The sequence below is a fragment of the Maylandia zebra genome, linkage group LG9, assembly GCF_041146795.1.
Source record: "Maylandia zebra isolate NMK-2024a linkage group LG9, Mzebra_GT3a, whole genome shotgun sequence".
Lineage (NCBI taxonomy): Eukaryota > Metazoa > Chordata > Actinopteri > Cichliformes > Cichlidae > Maylandia > Maylandia zebra.
The window spans coordinates 18,314,260-18,338,974 of record NC_135175.1 but is presented as its reverse complement, the minus strand read 5'-3'; the positions used below and the strand labels follow the sequence as shown (position 1 = coordinate 18,338,974).

General features: G+C 40.3%; 1 protein-coding gene and 1 long non-coding RNA gene across 3 annotated transcripts in view; one reads left to right on the top strand and one right to left on the bottom strand.

Annotated features, from left to right (window-relative positions):
• Positions 1 to 5,329: 5,329 nt before the first annotated feature.
• myripb (myosin VIIA and Rab interacting protein b) overlaps positions 5,330 to 24,715 on the top strand; it is a 133,936-nt gene continuing 114,550 nt past the window's right edge. For both annotated transcript variants that reach the window (XM_024798921.2, XM_024798920.2), the window contains exons 1-2: positions 5,330 to 5,535; positions 13,406 to 13,612. In XM_024798921.2, the coding sequence (XP_024654689.1) occupies positions 13,503 to 13,612 (110 nt within the window). In that variant the 5' untranslated portion in view covers positions 5,330 to 5,535; positions 13,406 to 13,502. The remainder of the gene's footprint in view (positions 5,536 to 13,405; positions 13,613 to 24,715) is intronic.
• LOC143420295 (uncharacterized) lies at positions 8,058 to 8,526 on the bottom strand. The gene is made up of 2 exons (XR_013100109.1): positions 8,397 to 8,526; positions 8,058 to 8,186 (listed from the first exon to the last, which is right to left on the bottom strand). It is a non-coding gene; the product is annotated as an uncharacterized LOC143420295 (long non-coding RNA).

Genomic DNA, 24,715 nt, shown 5'->3' with positions numbered 1-24,715 from the left:
GACAGATAAATCAAATAAAGACATGAATTTATAAATCATATTCTTTTTACTGCTGTTATTACTTACACTTATCTAAATGGATAAGCAGTAAAAATAATAATGTTTGGATGAGAATCACAGAAGATGCTAATCTTAGGGATTTGTGTAGTGCCACTAAATCACTCATGGGGTTGTTGTTTCGAAAACATCACCACCTCTGAAACTGTGAAGCTTTTGTATGTGAAAAACATGTTTTTTTTTAAATGACCTGTTTAAAAAAAACATAGTGGTTTGTGTCTTCATAAACTATGCTATTATATTATTATCGTAATAACTTGAGTGAGGTTACATTTTGAAGGCCCCCTGGTGGCTGACGTTGGTTAACACCCTGTCATTTTTTCCCTAGTGGGTAGGATTCACAATGGTAAGTGTTTTGTGCCTGTAAACTTCCACTTATAGTACAAATTGTTGTGTTTTCCACCCCCAAAACAGTTACGAGTTTCCCTGACAAAACAGTCATGGATCAACTCATTCTGTCTGCTAAAAATGGGATTGTGATTCACAGACCATTTATATGGTTTTGAAGGGTGACATTTGCCAACGGACGAGATCATATACAGTGCAGCGAAGCCCTCAGAGGACAATAACCTGAAATGCCATCGCTGAGAATGTGGAGCTATAATCTGCTTCCAAACACATAAAGACAATGACTGTCACAGCAAATAATACCCCCACACAGCTGCGTTTGTGCACACATGAACGCTGTAACTTCAGCATGTGACATGGATAGAAGGGGGGTGTGCTTTGCCGTCCCCGTTGCTCCACTTCAGCCATAACTCCTCAGCAGGCTTTACCTGTTTGACTGCACGTTCACACAACTCCTGTAGAAGATGACTGCACGAACATTCCCACAGTTCCCACTTGTGAACATGATGAGCTTATGGCAGCTCTCAATAGGACATTTTAACAACCTAAAACACCCCAGGCTCACCGACTTTGCTCACCTCAGATTTGAGGTAAATGCGGGGTCATATAGAGAGTGATTCAGCAGCAAAACATGAAGCATGCACGTTAGAATTAAGTGTAAAGCTTTTAATAAGCTTTTTACATGCGCTTACGACCAGAGGATTTTGCACGTGAAACCTTAGAATGACCCTTAGCTTCACACTGGAGCTCCATACTAAGTGACCCACAATACCAGACTGGAATAGTACTGGGAGTCTTGATGCTTCATCCTCCTTGACTGCTTTCAGTTTAGTTTAATCCCTGTGATATGCATACTAACTGACTCTTGCATCCCCATTACAAGATAATTGCAGTTTATGTTATGCAGAGAATTGGCCATCCTGCTGAACTTCTACACACGGTCAATTTAGCACCCCCTACCTCGCCTTTGTTATAATAGTCCACAGGTAGAACGTTTCAATATATTTGTTAGACATGTTTGCTTCCCATGGTCTAATTAAAGCTTGCAGACAAAGCAAGTAAAACCACAGTTTAACAAGCCAGACAAGTTATTTAAAGCAATCTCCAAGCAATAAGCACTGAACCATAACAAGCACGCTTGGTTTAAAGTGAACCGCTGAATATCAGGCATGCAGTCATATTCACTCTAGTTAAAGAAGCAAAATGAATAATCCCCAACCGTGACCATCTAGAAATAATTGCTAAGTCCATTTATTTATACGCCGGGGTCTTGCAGTGATGCACTTTATATGGTTTAATGATGAAGTGCTTTGAACGCCTGGTCAGAGACTTCATCATTTCTTCACTACCAGACACACTGGACCCACTACAGTTTGCTTACCGTCCAAATCGTTCCACAGACGATGCCATCTCTCATCTCCTCCACACATCACTCACTCACTTGGACACTAGAAGGGGGAATTATGGTAAAATGCTCTTCATAGACTACAGCTCTGCATTTAACACCATAATTCCCTCCACACTCACCACCAAGCTGGAGCATCTGGGACTCAGCTCATCTATGTGTCAGTGGATCTCCAACTTCCTAACTGGCAGACCACAGGCAGTAAGGATGGGCGGACATGTCTCAGCCTCCACCACTCTCAGCACTGGAGCCCCCCAGGGGTGTGTTCTGAGCCCCCTGCTGTACTCTTTGTACACATATGACTGTGTGGCCACTACCAGCTCCACCACCATCATCAAGTTTGCTGACGACACCGTCGTGGTGGGCACTAAGCAGGAGAGGAACTACCAGACCCCCGTCATCAACGAGTGCCCAGTGGAGAGAGTGGACAGCTTCAAATACCTCGGAGTTCACATCACGCAGGACCTGTCATGGTCCTGTCACATCAACACCGTGGTGAAAAAGGCCCGACAGCGTCTCTACCACCTCAGACGCTTGAGAGACTTCCAACTGCCCTCCAAGGTGCTCAGGAACTTTTACTCGTGCACCATAGAGAGCATCCTGGCGGGAAACATCTTAACCTGGTTCGGGAACAGCACCATGCAGGACAGACGAGCTCTACAGAGGGTTGTGCGGTCAGCTGAGCGCACCATCCGCTCCGAGCTCCCTGACCTGCACTCAATCTACAGCAGGCGGTGCTGGACTAAGGCCAGGAAGATCGTGAAGGACCTCAGCCATCCCAACAACAGACTGTTCTCTCTGCTGAGGTCAGGAAAGCGATTCCGCTCCCTGAAGACCAACACAGAGAGACTGAGGAGGAGCTTCTTCCCGCAGGCGATACGGTCTCTCAATCACACCACCACACAGTACTGACCCACACATACAGTTCTTACACACACACTGGACTTTCTGGACTTTGGTTTTGCACAACACTGGTCACTATATTCTTCATTTCCGGTTAATACTTGTACAGCTGCTGTTATTGTGTATATATTTATTTATATTTAGATTTCTTCATTGTGTATTGTGTATTTTGTTGTACAGTTATTTTATTTTCAACTTTAATTTATATATTTATCTTTATCTTATTCTTCCCAGTTAAATTTATCCTTCATTCTAATTTGTGTTGTACAGTTATTTCATTTTTAACCTTAATTTATATTTTATTCCTTCCTAGTTAAATTTACCCTTTTTAATTTTTCATATTTATTTCCTATCTTATTCATAGCCTTTTCCTTTTTTGTTTTCTTTAGGTCACGAGCAGTTGTCCAAGCATTTCACTACTATCGTACTGTGTATGACTGTGTACGTGACAAATAAAATTTGAATTTGAATTTGTTTAATGATGTATTGTTTACTATAATTTTATCTGCGGTATTATCTATTTCAAAACAGAAGGTAAGTAATAAGTTTGAAGGTAACAAAAGAATAACTGACATTAATGATATTTCCAGTTTATGGTCAGAAGTAATTTAATGCCAACAACCCATTTCAAAAAAGCTGCGGCATGTCTCTATTTTACTCTTTTTTAAGCATCATCTGTGAGCATTTGTGAGCTGAGGTGAGGAGAACAGTAGCTGCTGTTATAAAAATAATACGTTTTCACATTCTTGCTTTAAATTGGGTCTCAGCTCCTCAACAGTTCTGGTCTCAACGTGCCAAAAGACTTTCTCTGCAAAAGACATTATCTGTACAACATCTGTATATAGTGTTTAGAGTTAATTAAGCTTTTGCAGATGCCATGTGGACTAATGCATCGCCATACTATCGCAGCCTTAGAGCTGGGACGTCTGGCTTATTTTTAGCCTGGAAATTATCTTTTAAAAATCATTGAGGTTCTAATTAGAATAATTAATTACACACATTTCCAGTTTGCGTCTTTGGGTCCAGTTTAGGTCTTTAGTTGCATTTGAATATGCAAAAAACATAACACTTTGACATTCACAACCCATTTTAAAGTCTGAATAAGTATAATTAAAGAGAGACTTGCCACTGCAGCAAGTCTTGAGGAATAGTTCTCCAGGATTTCTCAAGGTCTTTCCAGTCCTTTTTTGGACATTGGCTGCTTTTTCACTCATGCTCAGTCGAGCTCTTGTACCTCACCATTCTCACCAGTTTTTGTTTTTGCTTGTTAAGCCACTTAACACTGACCTATGAATCATTCAAGCATCAACAATGCACCTAACACAAGGACTGAACCAGTGTTGTCTCTACATGTAACTAGTAGCCGGTTGCTACTAAAAACACATAATTTTCTCCCAATTCTTTGGTTACATCAAATTCCGATGTTAACACAATCTGACAGGGATAATTTTTCGTGCCAACAAGGCCATGCCCAAAAACCTTGACAAAAACTTAGCTTGTCAGAATTGCACAATTCCTAAAAAACAAACAAACAACAACTTATATTGTGTATTTCCATCAATAATTGCACATGTTTTAATAAATGACTACCTCTATTTCCCCTTTTCCTGCAAAATATGAAGAAGGGTGGCTCAAAACTTTTGAACAGTACTCTATGCCTGCAGATCAACGGTGGGGCCTCCATTTTTCCAGTACATAATCTATCTAATAAGTGAAAACAGGGTTTAGTATGTGCGATAAAATATGACTTTGAAAAATTGCCCAGGCAACATCTGCTGCAAATCCAGCATCTTTAATTACACTTAGAATAAAGTAAGCATCAGCACGGCTTGATTTATAATACAGGCGAAGTAGCCCGTAATTGCAAAGTTAGGTGAACTCTTTATTTTGCAAAAAAGCATGTAGGGCAACAGCCCAGAAATTGTTTTTGTGAGGCACTAGTGTCAGCATTTCCTAAGACAGAGCACTAATACAGAGAACAAGCAGCCAGGTTTTAGTGCTGTGGTGCTTTGGCAGAGCACAAGGCAGGACTAATAATGGATATGCAGGAATTGGAATGATTTTCTAAAGTCCATCTGTTTATGAAAAACAATTTAACAATTTTTTCTTGAAATGGGTTTTAAAAGTAATTAATTAGTGCATTACGTAACTTATGTGAAAGTTAATTAAGCCAGACCATTGCAAGAGTGAAGTCATCTAACGATTTGATCCATCTGACAGAGACTTGGGACGAGCTGCCTCACCCTCTCTTTGGTTAATTGCACAGTGAATGGCTTTGTGAATGAAGCAGTCAGCCAACACAGCGCCTCCTCCCCCAACTCTCCCCATGCATGAGCATCAGTGCCAACACTGGAGCTCGGGATGCCCAGGTGCCTGCAGAAAAATGAAATGTGATATTGCGTCAGCAAAGCGCGGAAACAGCCCCAACTAGTTTCTCTCCAACCTCGAAAATTTCATCCCTAAATATGAGTTCACGCTGTGCGCCACCAGGGAAGAATCAAGGTTTGGGTGCCAATCCCTGACCTCCCTCGCAGTGCGTCCTCCCCTCCCTCCTCCTTCTTCCTCCGTGTAATACAAACCTCGTGATCGCCCATTCAGCGGTTCCTACGTCCGCTGCTTTGGGGGTGGTGGTGGTGATGGGGGGTGGAAACACAATAAGCTGACTAACCGAGGGGCAGGAGAGGAAAAGTATCTGGGAGACGGACAGGTGTCGCGGAAGTTTACACTTGCAGAGGCGCATCCCCTCCGCGTCTTTCTCTCATTATCTGGAATAACGTGAAAGAGACTGTGACTGGCGGTCATTCGGCTCCCACTGATCCTGTGTAAGTGATTCTCCACACCGGCTCACCGAATAGGCGAAGAGGTGAACGTTAGCCCGTTATAATGAACAGGCGTAAGAGGCAGGAGCCTCGGTCAGGTGGCTGATTTTGAGATGCACGATTTAACGGCTCGGCGATTCTTGCATACCTCAGTATGAAAATGCTGCCAGCCCAGCTGCTCGTGCAAGAGCTACAGGAGATCTTTGTTGCACAGATGTCATCATGCGATCGCAGCTAACGTGGCAGCCCGAGTGAGATGAGTATAGGTGCTGGTTTTAAATGAGGGGAAAAAATGCGGTATTTTTAGCCTGCGAGGTGCAGGTGAATTTGCATCATCACAAGTGCTGGAAACTAAAAGCACGTCCAGGCAACGCACGGCGTGACTCATCTCTTTAAATTGAGAAACTAAGACTCTTCGGATTAATCAGAGTAAGCCATCAAAAAACAACTAAAGTCACATTTTTGAGTCTGAGCCACTGCAAGAAGGAAAAAAACTTTAATCCCCAGGAATGTAAGCTGGAAAAATCCTTACTTGGCTGCTACTCTGAGTTTGGTGTGCAGGTACAGGGAGCTGTTTCTCAGTGCAGCTGTTTGTGTTGCTTTGTTGTTGTTGTGGTGCCGATCGTCACCTGTTGAAAGTAACACTTGGGGACACCTGGGTCACTTGGGCGACACTCCCCCAAATATTTAATGAATGAGTGTGCTATTCTGAGGCGTTCATTCAAAGAAAAATGAAGATCACCCAGCAAAAAATCACACTTAGTGCTCATGTTACAGTAGTGCTCAACACTTAGTCACATCCACAATTACCCAGGCAGATTTAATCAGCACCTGTTTTTATTTTAACACTTCACGGTTAATGCCTTGTGTTGTGTGTCTTCACGGTCTGGTCTCCGCAGCCTCTTGTCTTGCTCTGCATAAAGTGGTAATTGGCCTGTTAGTGATAGATGTGACACAGCAGGTAGATGTCAAACAGGGACGAGTGATCGTGAGCTCAGTGGGGATTTTAATGCTCCCACGGTCTTGATGTTAGAATATTCTTTGGCAGAGTTAACATTTGGTGCCATATTGACCATGGATGGCTGCTTTGGACCAGCTGAGCCGTGGGAAAACAGGCCATGCTTTTTAAGCCTTCTCTTTCCTTTTATTTTGGTTGATTATGTTCATAGAAAGTAGAAACAAGATGTTTTTTTAAGCAGCAGTAAAATCACAGAAGTTACCAGTAAAATAAAATTCAAATATTCCCGTGACAGTGAGCCAGCATGTGTTGTACCAGGACCGGGGGCCTGAAGCAGGTTAATTGAATTTACACAGCTTTAATTTTCCTAGTTTATCTTCTTTGACATAGATAGAGTTTATAAATGGCAACAATGGAAATAGTAGAAAAATGATAGAATGGTCAAATATGATGTAGTTAATATTGCTTTTTGTCAGTGTTGCTGCATTCGCTGCTCCCAAAGTGGCATTTAGTGTTAATGTGGGGTGAGTCGTTGCTGAACCAGCTAACGTCCTTAATCTTAATTACCCTCTTGTCTGTGGTTTATATTGCATGTCTTTTGTGTCAAATTATTGCATTTATGCCATCCTATCATTATATCACAGATAATCTCTCCCCAAAGGAGGTTTGTGTTGTTTGTGAAGAGTCATGTTTTAATATAAAAAGTGATGGCATTTTATTGGCATTGAAGATTGATACTATACCCAGTTGTGTAATGCAACTTTGTTAGTTTTTACAACATTACGTTAATGATTTACTTCACGAAGAAAGCAGTTCCTGTCCCATTACTTTTGTGTTACTCTGCAACATTGTCTCACAATTACCAGTTAACAATAAAAGGCTGAGGCTATATGCCCACACACAGACACAAATCCCTATCCAAATGAGGACACGTACACTCTTTTAAATGTACGGGTTCTGACTACAGCGTCGGTGATGCTATTGTAGAAACTGAGGCTACAGTACTACAAGCCTGACTGTTTATCATGGTTGCCTCTCTGGGTTTGGCATTGCATTGCAAGTTCTTCACTAGTAGCTTTGTGTTAAAGTTCCCTTGCAGATGATTGCAAAGAGTCAATGTTCCCTTTTAGTGCAGTAAAAATGGAAGCAGTTTTTATCTTTCCACTCCTCAAAAGTTGTAGACTGCCCTACTATTTTTATTTTCCCTGCAAATTAACTGAAATCAGCTGATTGTAGCACAAGGGCTCAGGAAAAGTGCACATTTGATGATTTCTTTCTTTTCCCCCATCATTCAGATAGTTGAAGAACTCATGCAACACAAGTAACAACTTAATTGTTTGAATTTAGCACCATAATGGCTCATATGTACTGAGTTATATGCATTTTGTTTCTCCAAGCGTTTCTAATACCAATTCTGCCGTTGCCTTATACGCTTCTCTTTCCATTGTAGATTTTAGGTTGAATCGATATTCTCACAAATTCATCTCTAATGACAGATCTGGTCATGTAGAGCTGTTTAAAATGTTGTTTTGACATGCAGGATTCACTGTATCTGTCCTAAACTAAATCTGGTGCCACAGTTTTTATTGCTTCTCTTTTCTCTCTCTTGGCAACTCTTGATGTCATCTTGACGGATAGTGGTCATATCCCAGGTAGCAAAAACACCTTGAACACGTCTGTTTCTGCTCGCACGTGGCTGTAAGAAGACAAATGACCAAAGTTATACACTGAGAAAACAGTGAGCTGTCACTCTAAAGTTTCAAGCACAGTGTAAGACAATTTCCAGCTCATATTCCCATTCAAAGCTGCATCACACACACAAACTGACTGATCTGCAAAGTCAGTCCGCTGTATTTATCTTCTGTCCAAAAAGTAATTTCAATGAAGTCATCCTCAATGCACTTACCTCAAGCTGTCACAAAAAGCTGATGCAATGGAGAGTGTCTAAAACAAGCAGTTCATTTAGCGCTTGGCTGCACCTGCCCTTTTAGCGCTCCAGCAGGGCCTTGTCCTCAGCTCGCCCCTCCTCTGCTGACTCTCCGAGGTGACAGACAGCAGCAGCAGAGCCAAGTGCTTTGCAGCACGGTGCAGGATGAGTCGTTTTTCTGCATGCTCCTGTTTATTTAGGATGATCTAGCATCTGCATGTCTGCAGTTTTCTTAAAGAAATGATTGATGCAGATGGTGTGTCTTGGTGAAAATGCAGGAAAATGGAGGGGTTGTATTCTGTTCTCCTGAGAGATGCATCAGTGTGACCTATTTTCTGTCTGAAGTGATTCTCTGTGCTCTCAGAGTGTCAGCCTGAACATGTTTGCTCTAGTAATCTGACAATATTACACTGGTGCACCCCATTGTTGTGTCAGTCAAAATGTGACACTAGTAACAAATCCTGTATTTTTGTGACTTTGAACAGAAAGAGAAGCCTCAGAGTGGATGCAGTTATGGTATAACATCAATATTCAATATTTTTATAATAAAGTTTTACAATGTCTCTAATGGTTTCAAACACAGAAAGATGCTATCATTCATAAATTACCTTTACTAAACGATGTATTTTTTCTAGTCACCTGACTGTCTGTTGTGTATTAGGTAATTGTATTATTTTGGCTCAAATTATGTATTTTACAGATAAAATGTATATGTTTCTCAATCAAATAACACACCCAGGTTTCTAACAGCGGATTTTACCTGGACGGATAAGGGACCAAGGGGAAACTTAATGTTTGGATGCAGCTTGTCTGAATTCATGATAAGAGTTTCTGTTTTATCTGACTTTAATTTGATAAATCCACACATCAGTGTCATACTATCAGGCAGACAGACTGTGAGGTTGAGAAGAGGTTAGTGAATTTAACTGGGAGGTAGAGCTGTGCCTCATCGGCATAGCAGTGTAACAAAATATTATTTCTCTGTGTAATGTGTAAAGCAAGGATGTTTTCAGTGCTGCAGCGTTAGTCACCTATTTCTGACTAATTTCCGCCATCAACATCAACCAACCACATGCAACTACTCACTAATCAGCTGGGGAATATACATTTTTTCCAAGCAACTGGCAGTTAGCATGGAATAACCACCAGTCGCTCGGGACTGCCAGTAGGCCCGTGTGACTATAGCTTAAAGGATTGGCTGAAGCCTGTGTTGAGCTACCTTAAACCTGTGTTTCATGTGAAGTCAGCAGGGCTTGGCGGCTTTGGTTGCAAAAACAAATTAAACTGGAGGAAAGGAATAAAAGAAAATTGCCTTACTTTTATCCTAGTAATTGCAATTTTTTTGCAAGTTTTTAGTATTATTTGATACAATATGGTATTTGCTGGTGTAACTAATAAAGGTATCCTATCTTAAGAAGTAAAAACATGCAGATCATGTTTATTCAGTTCAGTATCCCATCTTCACTGAGAACACTGAACGGATTGTGGACCTTTGAACCACTAAGACAGTTTTGTGTTGGTGAATGCAGGTTTTTCGTTTTGTCTTTTCATCTGTGTGCACCACACCTGTGGTATTGACTTTGGTTTGTTAGTGATGCTGCAGATTAGTGACTCTACTCCGTGTGGGAAGCTTAAATTTGAGACATAATATGCACGTGTTTGTGTGCATGCATGAATTGCATGTTGTTGGAAATTATCAGTGAAAGTAATAATGAACTGAATGTGTGTTTGCAGCCATCAAGTATATGCGTCACTAAGCTTCAAATGCAGACACTCTCATGCATAAATGCTGCTTCATCCCTGTCCTTGACACCACTCACTATAAAAAGAAGGCCTAATAATTGCCTTCCTTTGTGGCTATACACTAATGGCCATATAATCATAGTGTATTCATCTTCTCTATACATCAAAAGTAACATGGATGCAAGAAAAATAACTTGTCCTAATAAGCCACTGCTGCTGTAATTTGTTCCATAGATTATAGATTGATATTCCAGCTGCTAATTTAAGCAGTAAACATGGTTTAATGCAGAATTGAGATCAGCATGATTAGTTTTCAGGTGAGAAAGTGTGTTTTTCCCGAATTTATCAACTAGATGTGAAGAAATGCAAAGTTAGTAAGACACTTGGCACAGCAGTAACCTCATTATTGGGAAATATGCTATGTTTTTTGTTGAAACAGTGTTTCAGTATTTGTTACTGCTCCGATCAAGTAGTAAAGTCAAGCAGGGTAAGAACTGTGTGTGTGTATATATCATTTTATTGTGACATCACTCAGTGGTGATTTTTCTCTTCTGTAACAATCATTATCTTGTACTGAAGACTATTTCAAAGTTATTGAGACCACAAATTCATGTGGAGAAAAATGCAGAAGCGGGAATTAAGTCAATAGAAAAGCAGTGTCATTTTTCTCATAGACTTCAGTGCAGTCTGTTTTTTTCTTTTTAGCAGCCAAGCAGTCACCCCCTGCTGGTGATTAGAAAGATTGCAGGTTTAAGGTGGTTCAGACTGGGTTTTACTTTTCCATCTTTCATATACAGTCTGTGGTTAAAGTTTTAAAATCAGAGAAAGAAGACAATGCAGGTAAAAACAACAACAACCCAAAACATCCTTTCTAGAGATTTTTTTTGTTTTGTTTCACCTCCCAGAAAAACAAAAGTGAATGCCAGCCATATGATGAGTACCATTCATACTTTTAGGCACCTGCTGGCATGTGTAACTCTAAGTGTGACTATTTTAATATCTTGAGTGGAAAAAGAAGTGTGATTCTGATAGACTGGAAAGCCTTTACAGAGGTCTTTCTTCACAGTGGCTGAATGAAAAGCAGTGGTAATGTGACAGTGTGCTTACTCTGTGTGATAATAGAATTTTGAGACAGAGATTTTACTGGGGTTTATTTATTTTTTGGGCCACCGTGCTGATAATGTGAAACTTCAATTTGTCAATTGTGTATGTTCACATTTGTCTTTTGGGATCAGGTAGATTACAATTAAACATTACAAACCTATTAACAAACTTAAACTGAGACTATTACATAAACCAAGTATGACTGGCTCAGTTTTATTTTCAGAAAGTTTAACAGTGTGTTGGGGTGAGCCAGGTCCTGAAGTGACTGGAGGAATGAGTAAGAAGCAGGACTGAAAGGGAGATGCGCTGTCAATAAAGCTATTGGTCCAATAATAGAATGGACATAATTGTCTGGTCTTCTGAGTCATAGCTCTCTTCACTGGCAGTGCTCACCCATCTTGTTTAGGCTCTGTTGTTAATGTTCTCCTCCTGTCCATCTCCTCATCTGTCTTCGCTTCTCTTTCTGTGCTGTCATTACTGTTTTGGTCTTGTTTTTTTGTTGTTGTTTTTTTAAAGGCAACCCCTCTATGTCTCCGAGGTTCTATTTTTACTTCACCATATGTACTAATATGCTAGTTCATGCACCATTCGTAGAAATAAAATCGTTGCAAGACATTTTATTTTTCAGATAATGACATAAAAAAATACTTCAGATGGTCAAGAGGGCCAGTTCAGTGACTACAATCAACCGAGGCGAAACTTAACAGATGGCTGTCGACTACAGCCGCCTGTTCTGGCATCCGCCTGTCAGTCAAAGGGGCACCCGCTTCTAAAAATGATAACTTTAATCCTTAATGCTGTTTAAATGTGTGAATTCTACATTTTATTTGTAAATATAAAATATTATATATTATCATAATATAAAATATTATGGTATGAAAGGAAAAATTAGCTAGAGTGAGCAGATTTCTTTTAAGCATGGTTACTTCAGCTCTGAAAATGGGCAGTTTAACATGGGAATCTGTGAAAGCCTCAAGTGGAGAGAAGAGGAACTGCAGTTTTGCAGCTTCCAAGGAAGATGCTTGGCTTATCAATAGTCTTAGCCAACATAGACTTCACTCGATATTCACTTTTCAGCCGAGGTTCATCCTGCAGGCAAAGCAACCTGTGACTCAAAAGTTATCCACAAGTCATACGTGGTCGACTCCTTTGTCACGTGGTGTGAGCAGAATCATCTGCAGCTCAACGTGGAAAAGACCAAGGAACTGATCGTGGACTTCAGGAAGACCAGGAAACACTTGACCCCTGTTTCAATCCAGGGGGTCAGTGTTGACATTGTGGAGGACTATAAATACCTTGGAGTACACATTGACAATAAACTGGACTGGGCTAAAAACACCACAGCACTTTACAGGAAGGGCCAGAGTCGTCTCTATTTTTTGAGGCGACTGAGGTCCTTCAACATCTGCCAGAAAATGCTGAGGATTTTCTATGAGTCTGTGGTGGCCAGTGCGATCCTCTATGCTGTTGCATGCTGGGGGAGCAGGCTGAGGGTCGCAGATGCCAACAGACTTAATAAACTGATCCGTAAGGCCAGCAATGTTGTGGGGATGGAGCTGGACTCCCTCAAGGTGGTGTCGGAGAGGCGGATGCTGTCCAAGATAAAGACAATGTTGGATAACACCTCCCACCCACTCCATGACATGTTGGTCAGTCACAGGAGCTCGTTCAGTGAGAGACTGAGATTACCGAAAAGCACCACTGAACGACACAGGAAATCATTCCTGCCTGTGGCCATCTCCCTGTACAACGCATCCACTTAACACACTGTTTGCTGCTACAACTACACATGTTTCTTTTCCAAATATTTATTTATAAGTGACTTATGTATGTATGTATGTATATATATGTATATATTGTACTATTCTTAGTTAGCGTATTGTCTGTCTTGTCTTAATGTTGGTTTAAAATGGAGCACTGTAACAATAAATAATTTCCCCCAGGGATCAATAAAGTATTCTGATTCTGATTCTGATTCTGATACAAGGAAAGTTACACAGTCATTTTCACTGTGAGATGAGCATCATTCGGTGTTAAATTACTAAAATCCACTCGGACATACTCACACAGCATATAAAAGTGAATTTAATTAAAAAACGCACAATCCATTTTTATTTTTCTATCCGTTTGTCTTGTTCCAGGGTTGTCCCAGCCTCGGCCCCCAGAGCAGCGGTTCCTGTGCCTCTCCACCTCTTTGACTAGCAGCAGCAGCAGCTCGGTGTGGCGAGGGCAGGAACAATGGGCCGAAAGCTTGACCTGTCAGGCCTGACGGACGGCGAGGCTGAGCACGTCTTGAAGGTGGTCCAGCGGGACATGAAACTGCGAAAAAAGGAGGAGGACAGGCTGAGGTGAGATTGGAATTTTATATTCAGTGCCTATTTTTTATTTTGAGTATTTTTAGCACATTTGACAAGTACAGGGTGATGTGACAGGAACTGATGCAAGGCAATGTCATTCGCGTCTACAGCTGGCTCTTACCAAATCTCCTTTCTGCAACCTGCTTCTTTACTAGTATATTTCTTGTGCAATAAAATTTTTACAAAGTATATAAAAATTACATTTACTGTCTGCAAAACTAAATCTCTGAATGGTGCAATAACAGCTTGGCAACAGTGACTAGGCACAGCAGGTACATACGCCTGACTCTCAAGGACATTCAGGAGACTCGACAACAAAGACGCCCACATATGTTGAATATGTATTACATAGTTCTAATGTCTACTCCTTAAAAGGGTGTCTTTGTACACATTCTTCACGTCTACAGTTTGTCAGCGTCTGTACAGCTCATTTACTCTAGGAAGGGTTTATATATATGTTATCCATTTCACCAGAAAGGAAAGGAAAGAGGCTCTTTAGGCCTTGGATTAATGTGCGACTTTAGACACTTTATCAAATCGAGATGCTTATCTGATTTAGACAGAAAACCTTTTACCACATAAAGTTTACAATACTCTGCAAGCTAAAATGAGGTACATAGAAAGTTATGCCTACATGTTGCGGACTGTGACGATGTACAGCCTAAATAATGAGACCAGTGATTAAAAACTGCTGATCTGGGTGAAATTAAGATTTTTGCATTGAAATGAATGACCTGCTGTCCTTTTCTGGGTAAAGACCTAATGTTTCAAAAATGAATGCATGTACCAATTACTGAACGGGCCACTGTAGTGACTGTGAATTGAACTGGGTGCTATGCTACAATGGAAAGCCTCTTCGGCATGGCTTTTGTAAAGTAAAGCAGTCAAATAAAGCAGCAGTAAAATAGCTCTTCTTCCACACAAAACGATCCCTGTGAGCGTCACCCAACCCAATCAGAGATTTCATCAGATGATGGACCAGGTTATGTGTTCAGTATAAGTTACAACAGTGATTTTAAAAAGTACTGTTTTCATGACACAGAAACTTCCAACTGTAAATTCAACATAGTTCTCAAAAGCCAATCATCTTGCTTCCTAGTACACCTGTCACATGTGACTTTAGGCCGTGCAAAGCATGGAGCAAAACTGCAACTACACTTGGTTTTTTCCCAGTAAAACAATGACGAATGTCATGTTTTACCACATTAAATCTAGCTTAGTTGTGGCATCTGAAGCCTTGTTTCTATCAGGTGTTTTCCATCATGCTTATCCTCCACCATTAGATCCATATCATACAGTGTGGCTTTTTTTGCCAATGTTGTAACAGCAACAGCAGTTTCTGTGAGTTTATAAATGAAGTAAAGTAGCAAAGTAGTTTTTGTAACTGAGTTTTCAGTCCTGCTCCTCCTTTCGTGTTTTCTGCTTACAGGCTGTCAGGTCTGATAGGGTCATTATTTTGGCCCTCTGGTCTTTCTCTCATGTCACATCTTCTTAATTAACAAATGCTAGACTGCTTCCATCCCTTCAGCTCCTTTCCTTCACTCAGGGAGGAGTAAGAGCGGATTCAGTTTGGCTGTGACAGACATTAATAGGAGGCCAGCCATCAAACATATGCTCGGTTCAGTGTTGTTGTTTCATCGTGACTACAGGAGGAGGTTTGCCAGTGTATCTAATGCCACCACAAAATCCAGAAAGTTGTTTTTAGCTGTTTTTCAGCTGGAATTTAGGTGAACCCTATAATTTTTGAAACGCAAATATTCTCCTTTGACTGCCTCAGCTATTTTGTTGTGGAAATTTGATGTCTTTCTTCAGACTTGAACAGTGAGCCTCAGTGGTTTATTGTTCTTGAGTGAATGCCACAAGTGATTAGGCTCCTTTACTCGGAGCGCTAAACATCTTAGCTGTACTCAGAGGAGCAAAACAAAGTTGCTTCACAAACCAGAATGCAGCCGTCGGTTTGCGCTGCTCGAAACTCTACTTAGTTTCCCAGAATTAGTTTTAGAGCAATGATGCTGCATTCCCAAATTACTAGGCTGTAAAATATTCCCCCATCAGTCTGTCATGAATGAGCTGAAATAAATTATGACTCTCAGGCTGTTATTACTGCTGTTTACAGCAAGGAGATGAGCAGAATATTGATGATGTAATGACAGGGGAATATTTATTAGGAAACAATTCTTTAAAAAAAGCAAAGCAGATATAAAAAAAAAAAAAAAAAACAACAAAAATTTTTTTTTTTCCAGAGGACGCAAAGTCACAGTTGATCTAAATTTGTCCCCCATGATAAACCTAGATTTAAGGGGTATTTCAGCCCAATTCAAATGAATTGTAGCCTGTAGTGCTATTTGTACATTAAGGTTGTTTTGATTTGTCATTTTTTTGAGTTGTGGAGAGACTGCTGCCGTCGGGGAGTGTTCTTTTTTTGCTTAAGTTGGTGATGTGTGACACAGCAAATCATTGGTTTCTAATGCGATGATGAATGTGATTCACTTCACCTGCCAGTAGTTTGTGTATAAAAATTGAGAGCTGTAGTTCTTAAATCTAAAGGAGTGTTTTAGTAAAGTCGACATTTAATCCAGTGACACAGATCTGCAAAAAAGAAAAATTTGCATGTTTTCAGCTGTCAAAATGGTCATCCATGTAATTAAATACAGAGGTACCCCCCTACCCCATTGAGCTTATATTTATAACTGCATTTTAGGCAAAATCTTACTGGAGTAGTAAACAGCAAAGCTCCAAAACAAATGTTTTCTTTCAATAGACCTTCCCACATCTTAAAAACTTGTCTGTTCCAAGCCTGTTCACAGCGTCTCATCTCTTATGAATTTTTAGTATCCGAGTCCAAACCAAGGTGAGCCTCGTGGCCTCACGGGGCAAAGTCGACCATCTCATTATAATGCAAAAATGCTACAACTGTCCTTTAATTTTTTAGGCTGAATACCACTGCTTACATTACCCCTAACATCATCAAGCTTCATCAGCCTGCACAGTCAAATGCTTTAGACTCTTTTAATACTGCCCATGGCTAAATACTGAACAAGGACGTGTTCTTGGTCCATCTCTCTCTTGGGAACTGTGTTTTGCTTTTTCTTTCTGCCTTCATCTAATAAATAAAAAATATTTGTGTGGTGGTCCTTGCATAGTTTGACTTTATACAGTTCCGAAAAAAGAGAAATCCAAACAAAAGAAAACAATCTGCATCCTGACCACTACCACGGCCAGTCAAGTTACGGAAGGAAGAAAAAGAAAGAAACCCCAAATCCTCTCATTTGCACTGGAAAATTTTCCGCAGTTTACGAATAGGAATATAAATCTCTCTCCATTTATATATCATTCACAGCAGGCTCCCTCTGCGGTTTGCATGGCTAACTCTTTTACGATTGATTTATGGTAATTATTTATTTATTTGTGAAGGAAGGCAGCCCTGCAGAGCTTCAAATTAGGCTGGTAAACTTTCGTAGGACAGTTTAAGGCTCAGCTGGCTCATTTAATGCTGAATTTAATTTTCCCTCATGGTGAATAGGGCTGTGCAATATGACCAAAATCTCATATCCCGATATAAGAATTATATCGTCCGATAATGATATAAATCACAAAAATTTAACATTTTCTGTAAATTCTGTGAATCTCGGGTAGCTCGACTTGCGTGAAGTGTTTCCAGCTGGGCGTCGTGTAGCTGGAGTCGAGTGTTTTAACCGATGCATGAAACGATATATTTTTAGACATAAGTTGTAAATTAACTGTAAACTTTTTTGCTTCTCATCCGTAGATACTCTGCATACTCTTTCACGTGATTCAGTTTATTTTGAAAAGTCTCAACAGGATTTTGAGCTTTATGGTAAATGGTAAATGGCCTGTATTTATATAGCGCTTTACTAGTCCCTAAGGACCCCAAAGCGCTTTACATATCCAGTCATCCACCCATTCACACACACATTCACACACTGGTGATGGCAAGCTATTGTAGCCACAGCCACCCTGGGGCGCACTGACAGAGGCGAGGCTGCCGGACACTGGCGCCACCGGGCCCTCTGACCACCACCAGTAGGCAACGGGTGAATTGTCTTGCCCAAGGACACAACGACCGAAGATTGTCCAAGCCGGGGCTCGAACCGGCAACCTTCCGATTACAAGGCGATCTCCCAACTCTTGAGCCACGATCGCCCCCCCCCTGATTTTCTATTTTATGTAGAAAATAAAGAAGCGGTCGCGGTGGTTTTACCGTCTTTGTTGCTAACGACAACGCATAAAAGCAGGCGCTTGTCCGTCCGTAGTGTGGTTATATTAAATATAAGAGAAAGAGAGAACTTTAAGAAATTAATATAGCCACTACAGTGACCAACAAAACGATGAAAAAATGCTGTAAACGTTTATTTTGCGACATCACGAGACAAACGATAGCGTAAAATGAAAGGATAGATGTTTTTATATCGTCATCCGATATATATCGTTATATCGAACAGCCCTAATGGTGAATAATAAGAAATATTTGAAACACCTGACTGACTTTACCTGCTGTCTTATACACACTCAGATAAAATAAATTCATTAAAGAAATGGCACAGATAGCTATAAGTTTAGTTAGAGACAAGTGGTGCTGTTCTTTAAATTATTTAAAGTTTTAATGTTGGAAACTGCAGGTAGTCTATGATGTCTCCCGGCTTTACTGCTTTAATATTTTTAAATGAGTGTTTAAAACTATGTTTATTATTAATGTATAACACAATTCAATTTGTTTAGATAGTTACTATTCTGTTGCTGCTGAGGTCTGTTTAAGGTATACCTACATATGCTCAATTTCAGTAGTGTGATGACATGTATTTGTCATATTCAACACCTGGATGGAATTTCATTACATCTGTAACAGCTGTTCATTTGGGCTCGGCAATCAACAATTCAAAATCTGGTGGTCAAAGGGCACTGTGAACTCATGAAAGTCATTTGACCAGAACTCAAGAATTCTTACGCTAATGATGACAAGATTTCGCATTAATGTCTCAAAGAGAAAAAGTGATTTAACTTCAGGTTCTTACAATATACATATGCTCATGATGTATCTGCATTTTATATTTTGTCATTACTCTAATACAGCTTTAGATACACTTACTAAAGTTAGACACACTTAATATCTTTTATTGAATTTGCTGAAAGAATTCAGTGCACACGTTTGTTATGAATATGTGCAGACATGGACTTTAACTGTAAGTTGACTGGCTGGGTTATAACAGTGGGGTGCTAATCCTAGTTTCAAATGAAGTTTAAAGACATCTGAGGCCTTCATTAGTAACCCATAAACCAGCCATGCAGCTGTGATCTTTAATCTGAAAAATCAAACAAGAACTTAAATGTCATATTTGATTCTGTCTTGTGTGTGAGCTAGCACTGCTGGTGCTTGACTGACACTTCCTCCCAACTGCTCTTGTTAAACTTTGCTGGTTTTTATAGTGCAAAGCACTTTTTTGAATTACAGTAGGAAAAGAAAAGCTGAACTTCATGAAAATTGGGATGGCTAACTTAAATTTAAATGGCTTACTGGGAAACTTAAATAGAACAAAGCTATTGAAAATGTCATTACTAATACTTGTGCTTATCCTGCAGTGCTGTCACAGTTTAATATTGTCACAATTTTTAATATTAGATAAAGCTGCAGGGCAGCAGGGTGGTGCAGTGGTTTGCACAGCAAGAAGATCGTGAGTTCAATTCCACCATCAGCAGATAGGATCTATAATCAGGTCTGGTTGTACAGTGGGGCAAAAAAGTATTTAGTCAGCCACCGATTGTGCAAGTTCCCCCACCTAAAATGATGACAGAGGTCAGTAATTTGCACCAGAGGTACACTTCAACTGTGAGAGACAGAATGTGAAAAAAAAAAAATCCATGAATCCACATGGTAGGATTTGTAAAGGATTTATTCGTAAATTAGGGTGGAAAATAAGTATTTGGTCACCTCAAACAAGGAAGATCTCTGGCTCTCACAGACCTGTAACGTCTTCTGTAAGAAGCTTTTCTGTCCCCCACTCGTTACCTGTATGAATGGCACCTGTTTGAACTCATCATCTGTATAAAAGACACCTGTCCACAGCCTCAAACAGTCACACTCCAAACTCCGCCATGGCCAAGACCAAAGAGCTAATTTACGAATAAATCCTTTACAAATCCTACCATGTGAATTCATGGATTTTTTTTTCACATTCTGTCTCTCACAGTTGAAGTGTACCTCTGGTGCAAATTACTGACCTCTGTCATCATTTTAAGTGGGGGAACTTGCACAATCGGTGGCTGACTAAATACTTTTTTGCCCCACTGTAGCTGGTGAAATTGAAGTCAACTTTCCACAAAATGTAGTTTATAACAGTTAATTTATGATTTAACAAACAATCTATGATTATGAAATCATCTAAAAACTGTAAATGTGTTATCTTTGTGAAATATAAAAATGTAATATAAGTTACATGTAAGTAAAAAATAAGAAATTGGGAATGGGGCAAATACTTTGTCAGCTACCAGCTTTAACTGAGTTCCACACTACAGAGCTGAAATGATATGAAAATAAATCTGTAATAGCTCCTGTTTGCAACCTCACTGGACTGCATCTGAGGGGTGAGGGTGTGCTTCTGTGTGATTCAATTAGAGGGGGTGAGCTGCTCAACCCCTGGCCTCCACCGACTCAGTGGTCATCCAGCTGGAGAGGCTCATTATGTAGCAGCAGGCAGCTCAGGGGAGCATGGGCTTGGATCTACTTAACAAACAGCACAAGCACACCCAAGGGAGACAGACTGGGAAATTATTATAGATAGCAATCCACCACTGTTGCTTTGTCAACAGCGAGGCAATGGCTGGAGTTTCAGCCGCTGGTGACTCTTACAGGTAATTTTCTTTCGGTGTTGGGAAGGATCCACTTCATTAAAGTGTCTGGCAAGTCCTTGCATGGATAGGGCAATTACTGTACCTCCAAGACTCATTTCAAATGCAGCTGTGGCAAGTCTGTCCCACCAGTTGAAAGGCTCTCCTTTATCCCAGCTCCTTTGTGTGCGTTGACCAAAGCAAATGGTGCTCTTTGGGTAAGTCTTAATTATATGTGAAGTTGTTGTCCTTTTTAGTCTTGGTGTAATTGCTGGCTGAATAGCAGAGAGTGATACTTTGCATCACCAGCTTTAATTAGTCAGTAAAATTGTGAATGGTTAAGTAATGAAGTTGTGTTCAGAGAAGTGAGCAGTAACTACTGACGTCTTTTTATTAGAGATCTTGTGATTGTTTGAAGCTTTATTCAAACCATGTGCTCCTGTTTTATTGTGCAGCTGTTATTATTGCGCATTAAACACATTGAGCTTCTGTGTAAGAGGGAATTTTTATTTTGTTTCTTATTTTTTTGGCATTTCCAACCATTAGGTCAAATGCTATGTGTCATACAAGCAAAGGCTTTGGCATCTTTCTTCTCATTTCTTAGTCAGTGGTTTCTTTTTAGCTCCGGTTGATGTGGTTGACAGGTAGGGACAGGTTCACAGGAGTCACACTGGGAGGCTGTCGCTCTGTCGGGGACAGAATGACCTCTATTTCATCCTCCTGGCTGCCTGTGTGGAGAGAGGCAAGAGGATAAAGATGAGCTTTGTAGATATATAAAAGGACAGCTTCAAAATGTATTATTTTTGAGCCAAGATGAAAGACAGCCAGGTTTGTTTGGTCCAAGTGGCTCCTTATTCACGAGGATCAATAAATTGGTGTAATTGGATTTCAGAGCGCATGCAGTAAGAGAGGATATTGCCCTCTGTTGCAGGACAGTCCCTCTGGGCTGCACTGCCATCTCCTCTATTAAAGCTGCACTAGAACTGGGGGGGCAGATGAGCCTTCTGACATCGACTTTAAGGCCTGAGGTCTTTTCCTTTCACAGCTTCGACTCGGATTTAAGTTTACACCCACATCTATTACACTGTCGTCCTCTAAATGCAGCAGAGTGTTGTTTTATTAATGTTTCTCTAATGAAGCAGGTTTCCCCAGACTGAACTAATGACCCCGACTTGTGTCTGCTGAGGAAAAATCCAGAAATTGCGTAACTGGTCGAACGCAGCTTTGAGGTTTTTGGGCGGCTGAATGGTTCCATTGTGTTTAACAGACATGCCTTATTCTTTTCTTCTCAGTGTCTAAGGTGTTTTTTCTGTGCCATAATCCACTTTTAGGCCCCGCTTTAAAATTATTTTTAACACTTACAGTATATAACCTGTGCAGCAGCCAGTAAAGTAGGTCTTTGCGTAGTTTAATTTCAGCCTAGCTGTTGTTGTGGCAGTTGTGTTTTCTTGGCTGCGGTTCCTCTTTGGTGGGTATTAGCTGTGTTGTGTTACTGGTGTGGGTTATTTGTCTGACTCACATTGATGTGGATTGTTTTTGATGTGAAAGTGCTTTGTGTGTGTGTGTGTGTGTGCTGGTCTCGTCAGCAGCGTGTTGTACTTTATGTGTTTGTGTGCAGCAAGCAGGAAGGACAAATCCTTCTGACCCCATGTTTTTTTTTCTGAAGCCACATTGGCCGGTGTTACATCAGCATCATTTTGTGATTATTTCACATTTCACGATCTGCCAGGGTGACATTACACTGCTCTGGTTATTGTAATTTATTTCTTTTAACTTTGTTTTAAACTTCAGAAAAGAAAAGCACCTGAATATGTTTTCTGCATAGATTTTTCACCCTGGCTACATCAGGAGCACTATAGCATTTAATGTTTCTTTAGTTGATCAGAGCTGCTAATTGCTGTGACCTCACTGTTGTGCGGTAACTGTTTTAATAATGCCACCCACTTCTGTGTGACAGGTCAGAGTGTTCTGTCTTTTAATCATATAAAAATAAATAAATAAATAAAATGCCATTGACTCATATCTCAAATAGCAAAGCAAGCTTCCCATTGTTTGAATGGCACAGTCTGCGTGCTGACTTCAGATCAGTACCTACTTAATTTGCTTACCTGTGTTCAGGGGCTGTACAGGTGCCACAGACTCTAATTTCTAATTAGATTTTAATATGGCTCTAAGTACACGACATTAATATAATTGAACTTAATTAGCAGAAGGAAATATAAGCCCCCTGACCACAGCAATTATACATGGGCGTGCTTATGCATACACTGTCTTGCTCTCTGTGTACAGACACATTTTTCTGATATATGGCTCATCTTATGCTCTTATAGAAAATAGCATCTTACCTGCAACTTCACCAATGTTTTTATTTACAACATTTAATCAGTTGGTGCTTGTTTAATTATTTCCTTTACTGGTTGTAATTTTTGGATGGATTGCAGGTCTTTTTTAAGTGTTAGAAATGGGGCTGCACAATACTGTGTTTGTTTAATCGGCATCATTTAGTTGCACCATGGTAGCCAATCATGTCTATGATCTGTTAACTTAAAAATAAAACACACTAGAAATCAGAAAATTAGAAAACTGAAATGTCTAATGAAATTTGCTGTGCATCAGCCGAGTCCCTGGAGAACAAGCATCTCTAACGGATGCCAGTTTACGGCGTCTTTTTGGAGGTAGGTTCTGATTTCCCCCGAGTGTGACAAATCAGCCGCTGTTCATCCCCTTGGAGCTGCTGAGCCAACAGGACTGGCTGATGAGATGGTGAAAAACAAATCCATCCTAGCTACTTGTGGCACATTTCCTTTCATAGCTCTTACGCCCCTTTAGCGTTTCCGGCTGACTGAGTAGATAGGTGTCACCTTGCCTGCAAGTAACCTGGCGTGTGTGTGTGTCTGAGAGAGAGAGCGCCAGCATGTGGTGTCTGAGCTTCAGCTAGCCAAGGTTCAAATGGAGGTGAACGGACCACTGCTTATCTTTGTCTTTCTCTGGATAAACCTGCTCATTTTCCCACCAAGATAAACTCGCGGGTTATCTGCAAGAAGACTAAGACTGATTCAGAGCAATAACTTGAATATTTCTCCTGCGGTCTGCTATGATTGCTTCTGCTGCTGGCAAAATGTCAAGTGCTGTTTTGAGTCAGAGCAAAATAGTTGGTTCCAACAGAATGATGGTCTTATCTCGCTTCTTGGTTCCTATCTCTCCCTTTTTGAGATTGGCTCATCTATTCAGTGTCAGTGTCTGATTCAGTCCCATTTTCCATTCAGTAGTATATCCTCTATGCAGCTATCTGTGGATGTTTTGGTACCTCAGTAGATACTTAGCAAGGTCCTTTATGTGTTTTAGATGGGCTGAATAATTCACAATCTGTTATCACCCCAGTCCAACTCTTCTTTACACCAAGGCTAAGAGACACCAGACTCATTTATCTTCTATCACAGGTCTACTCAGTGGTTTGTGCTGTTTGCAGGGTTACTAAGCAGCAAATACCCAGTTAGTTACCACATCTTCAGAGAAAATGGATCTTTTTTTGGGAGGTAAGGATTTAAGAAAGCGAGAAGTCCTTTGTGGGATTACATCTTTTTCTCGTGAGGATGGTGCAAGGACAGAGCAGCTGAAACTGCCAAATGGAAAAAATGCATGCTTAAACAGCATCAGCCTTATGCATGTGTTACGGGTCCCAGATGTGAAGACCACAATAACAAAAAGAATACAAATCTGTAAAAATAAAGGTAGAGTCTCAGAGAAAGAATCACAGGAGCACTCGTGTCTTTTCCCGAATTGCATCTCTTATTTCAGATCAACAAATATAATTTACATCCAGTGCTTTCACTTGTCAGATATGCTCAATAACTGTAAAAGGTAAATAAAAGGCATTTGGCAAATATATGCATCTATGGTCATTACATTTCTCCAGTCTACACTGTTAACCACACTATTCCTTCACTCATTTAAATCAGCAGTGCAGATAGCATATAATGCCTTAAACGTCTTATTGCTCTTTCTCACATATAGGGCAAACTCAAAATAGCTTATCCACAAATCTGATATAAGTGCATAAATCTTACTAGATTAGACAAAACACACCTGAATGTATTACTTTGCAATGTAACAACATAAATGTACATTCATTCTTAGCTTATTCTTAACATTTCCACATCACTTGAACCATAAAGTATATATAAGATATTTTAATCTCGAATAATCTGATGTCAGGGCCTTTACAGTTAAATTGGAGCACCACACACACAT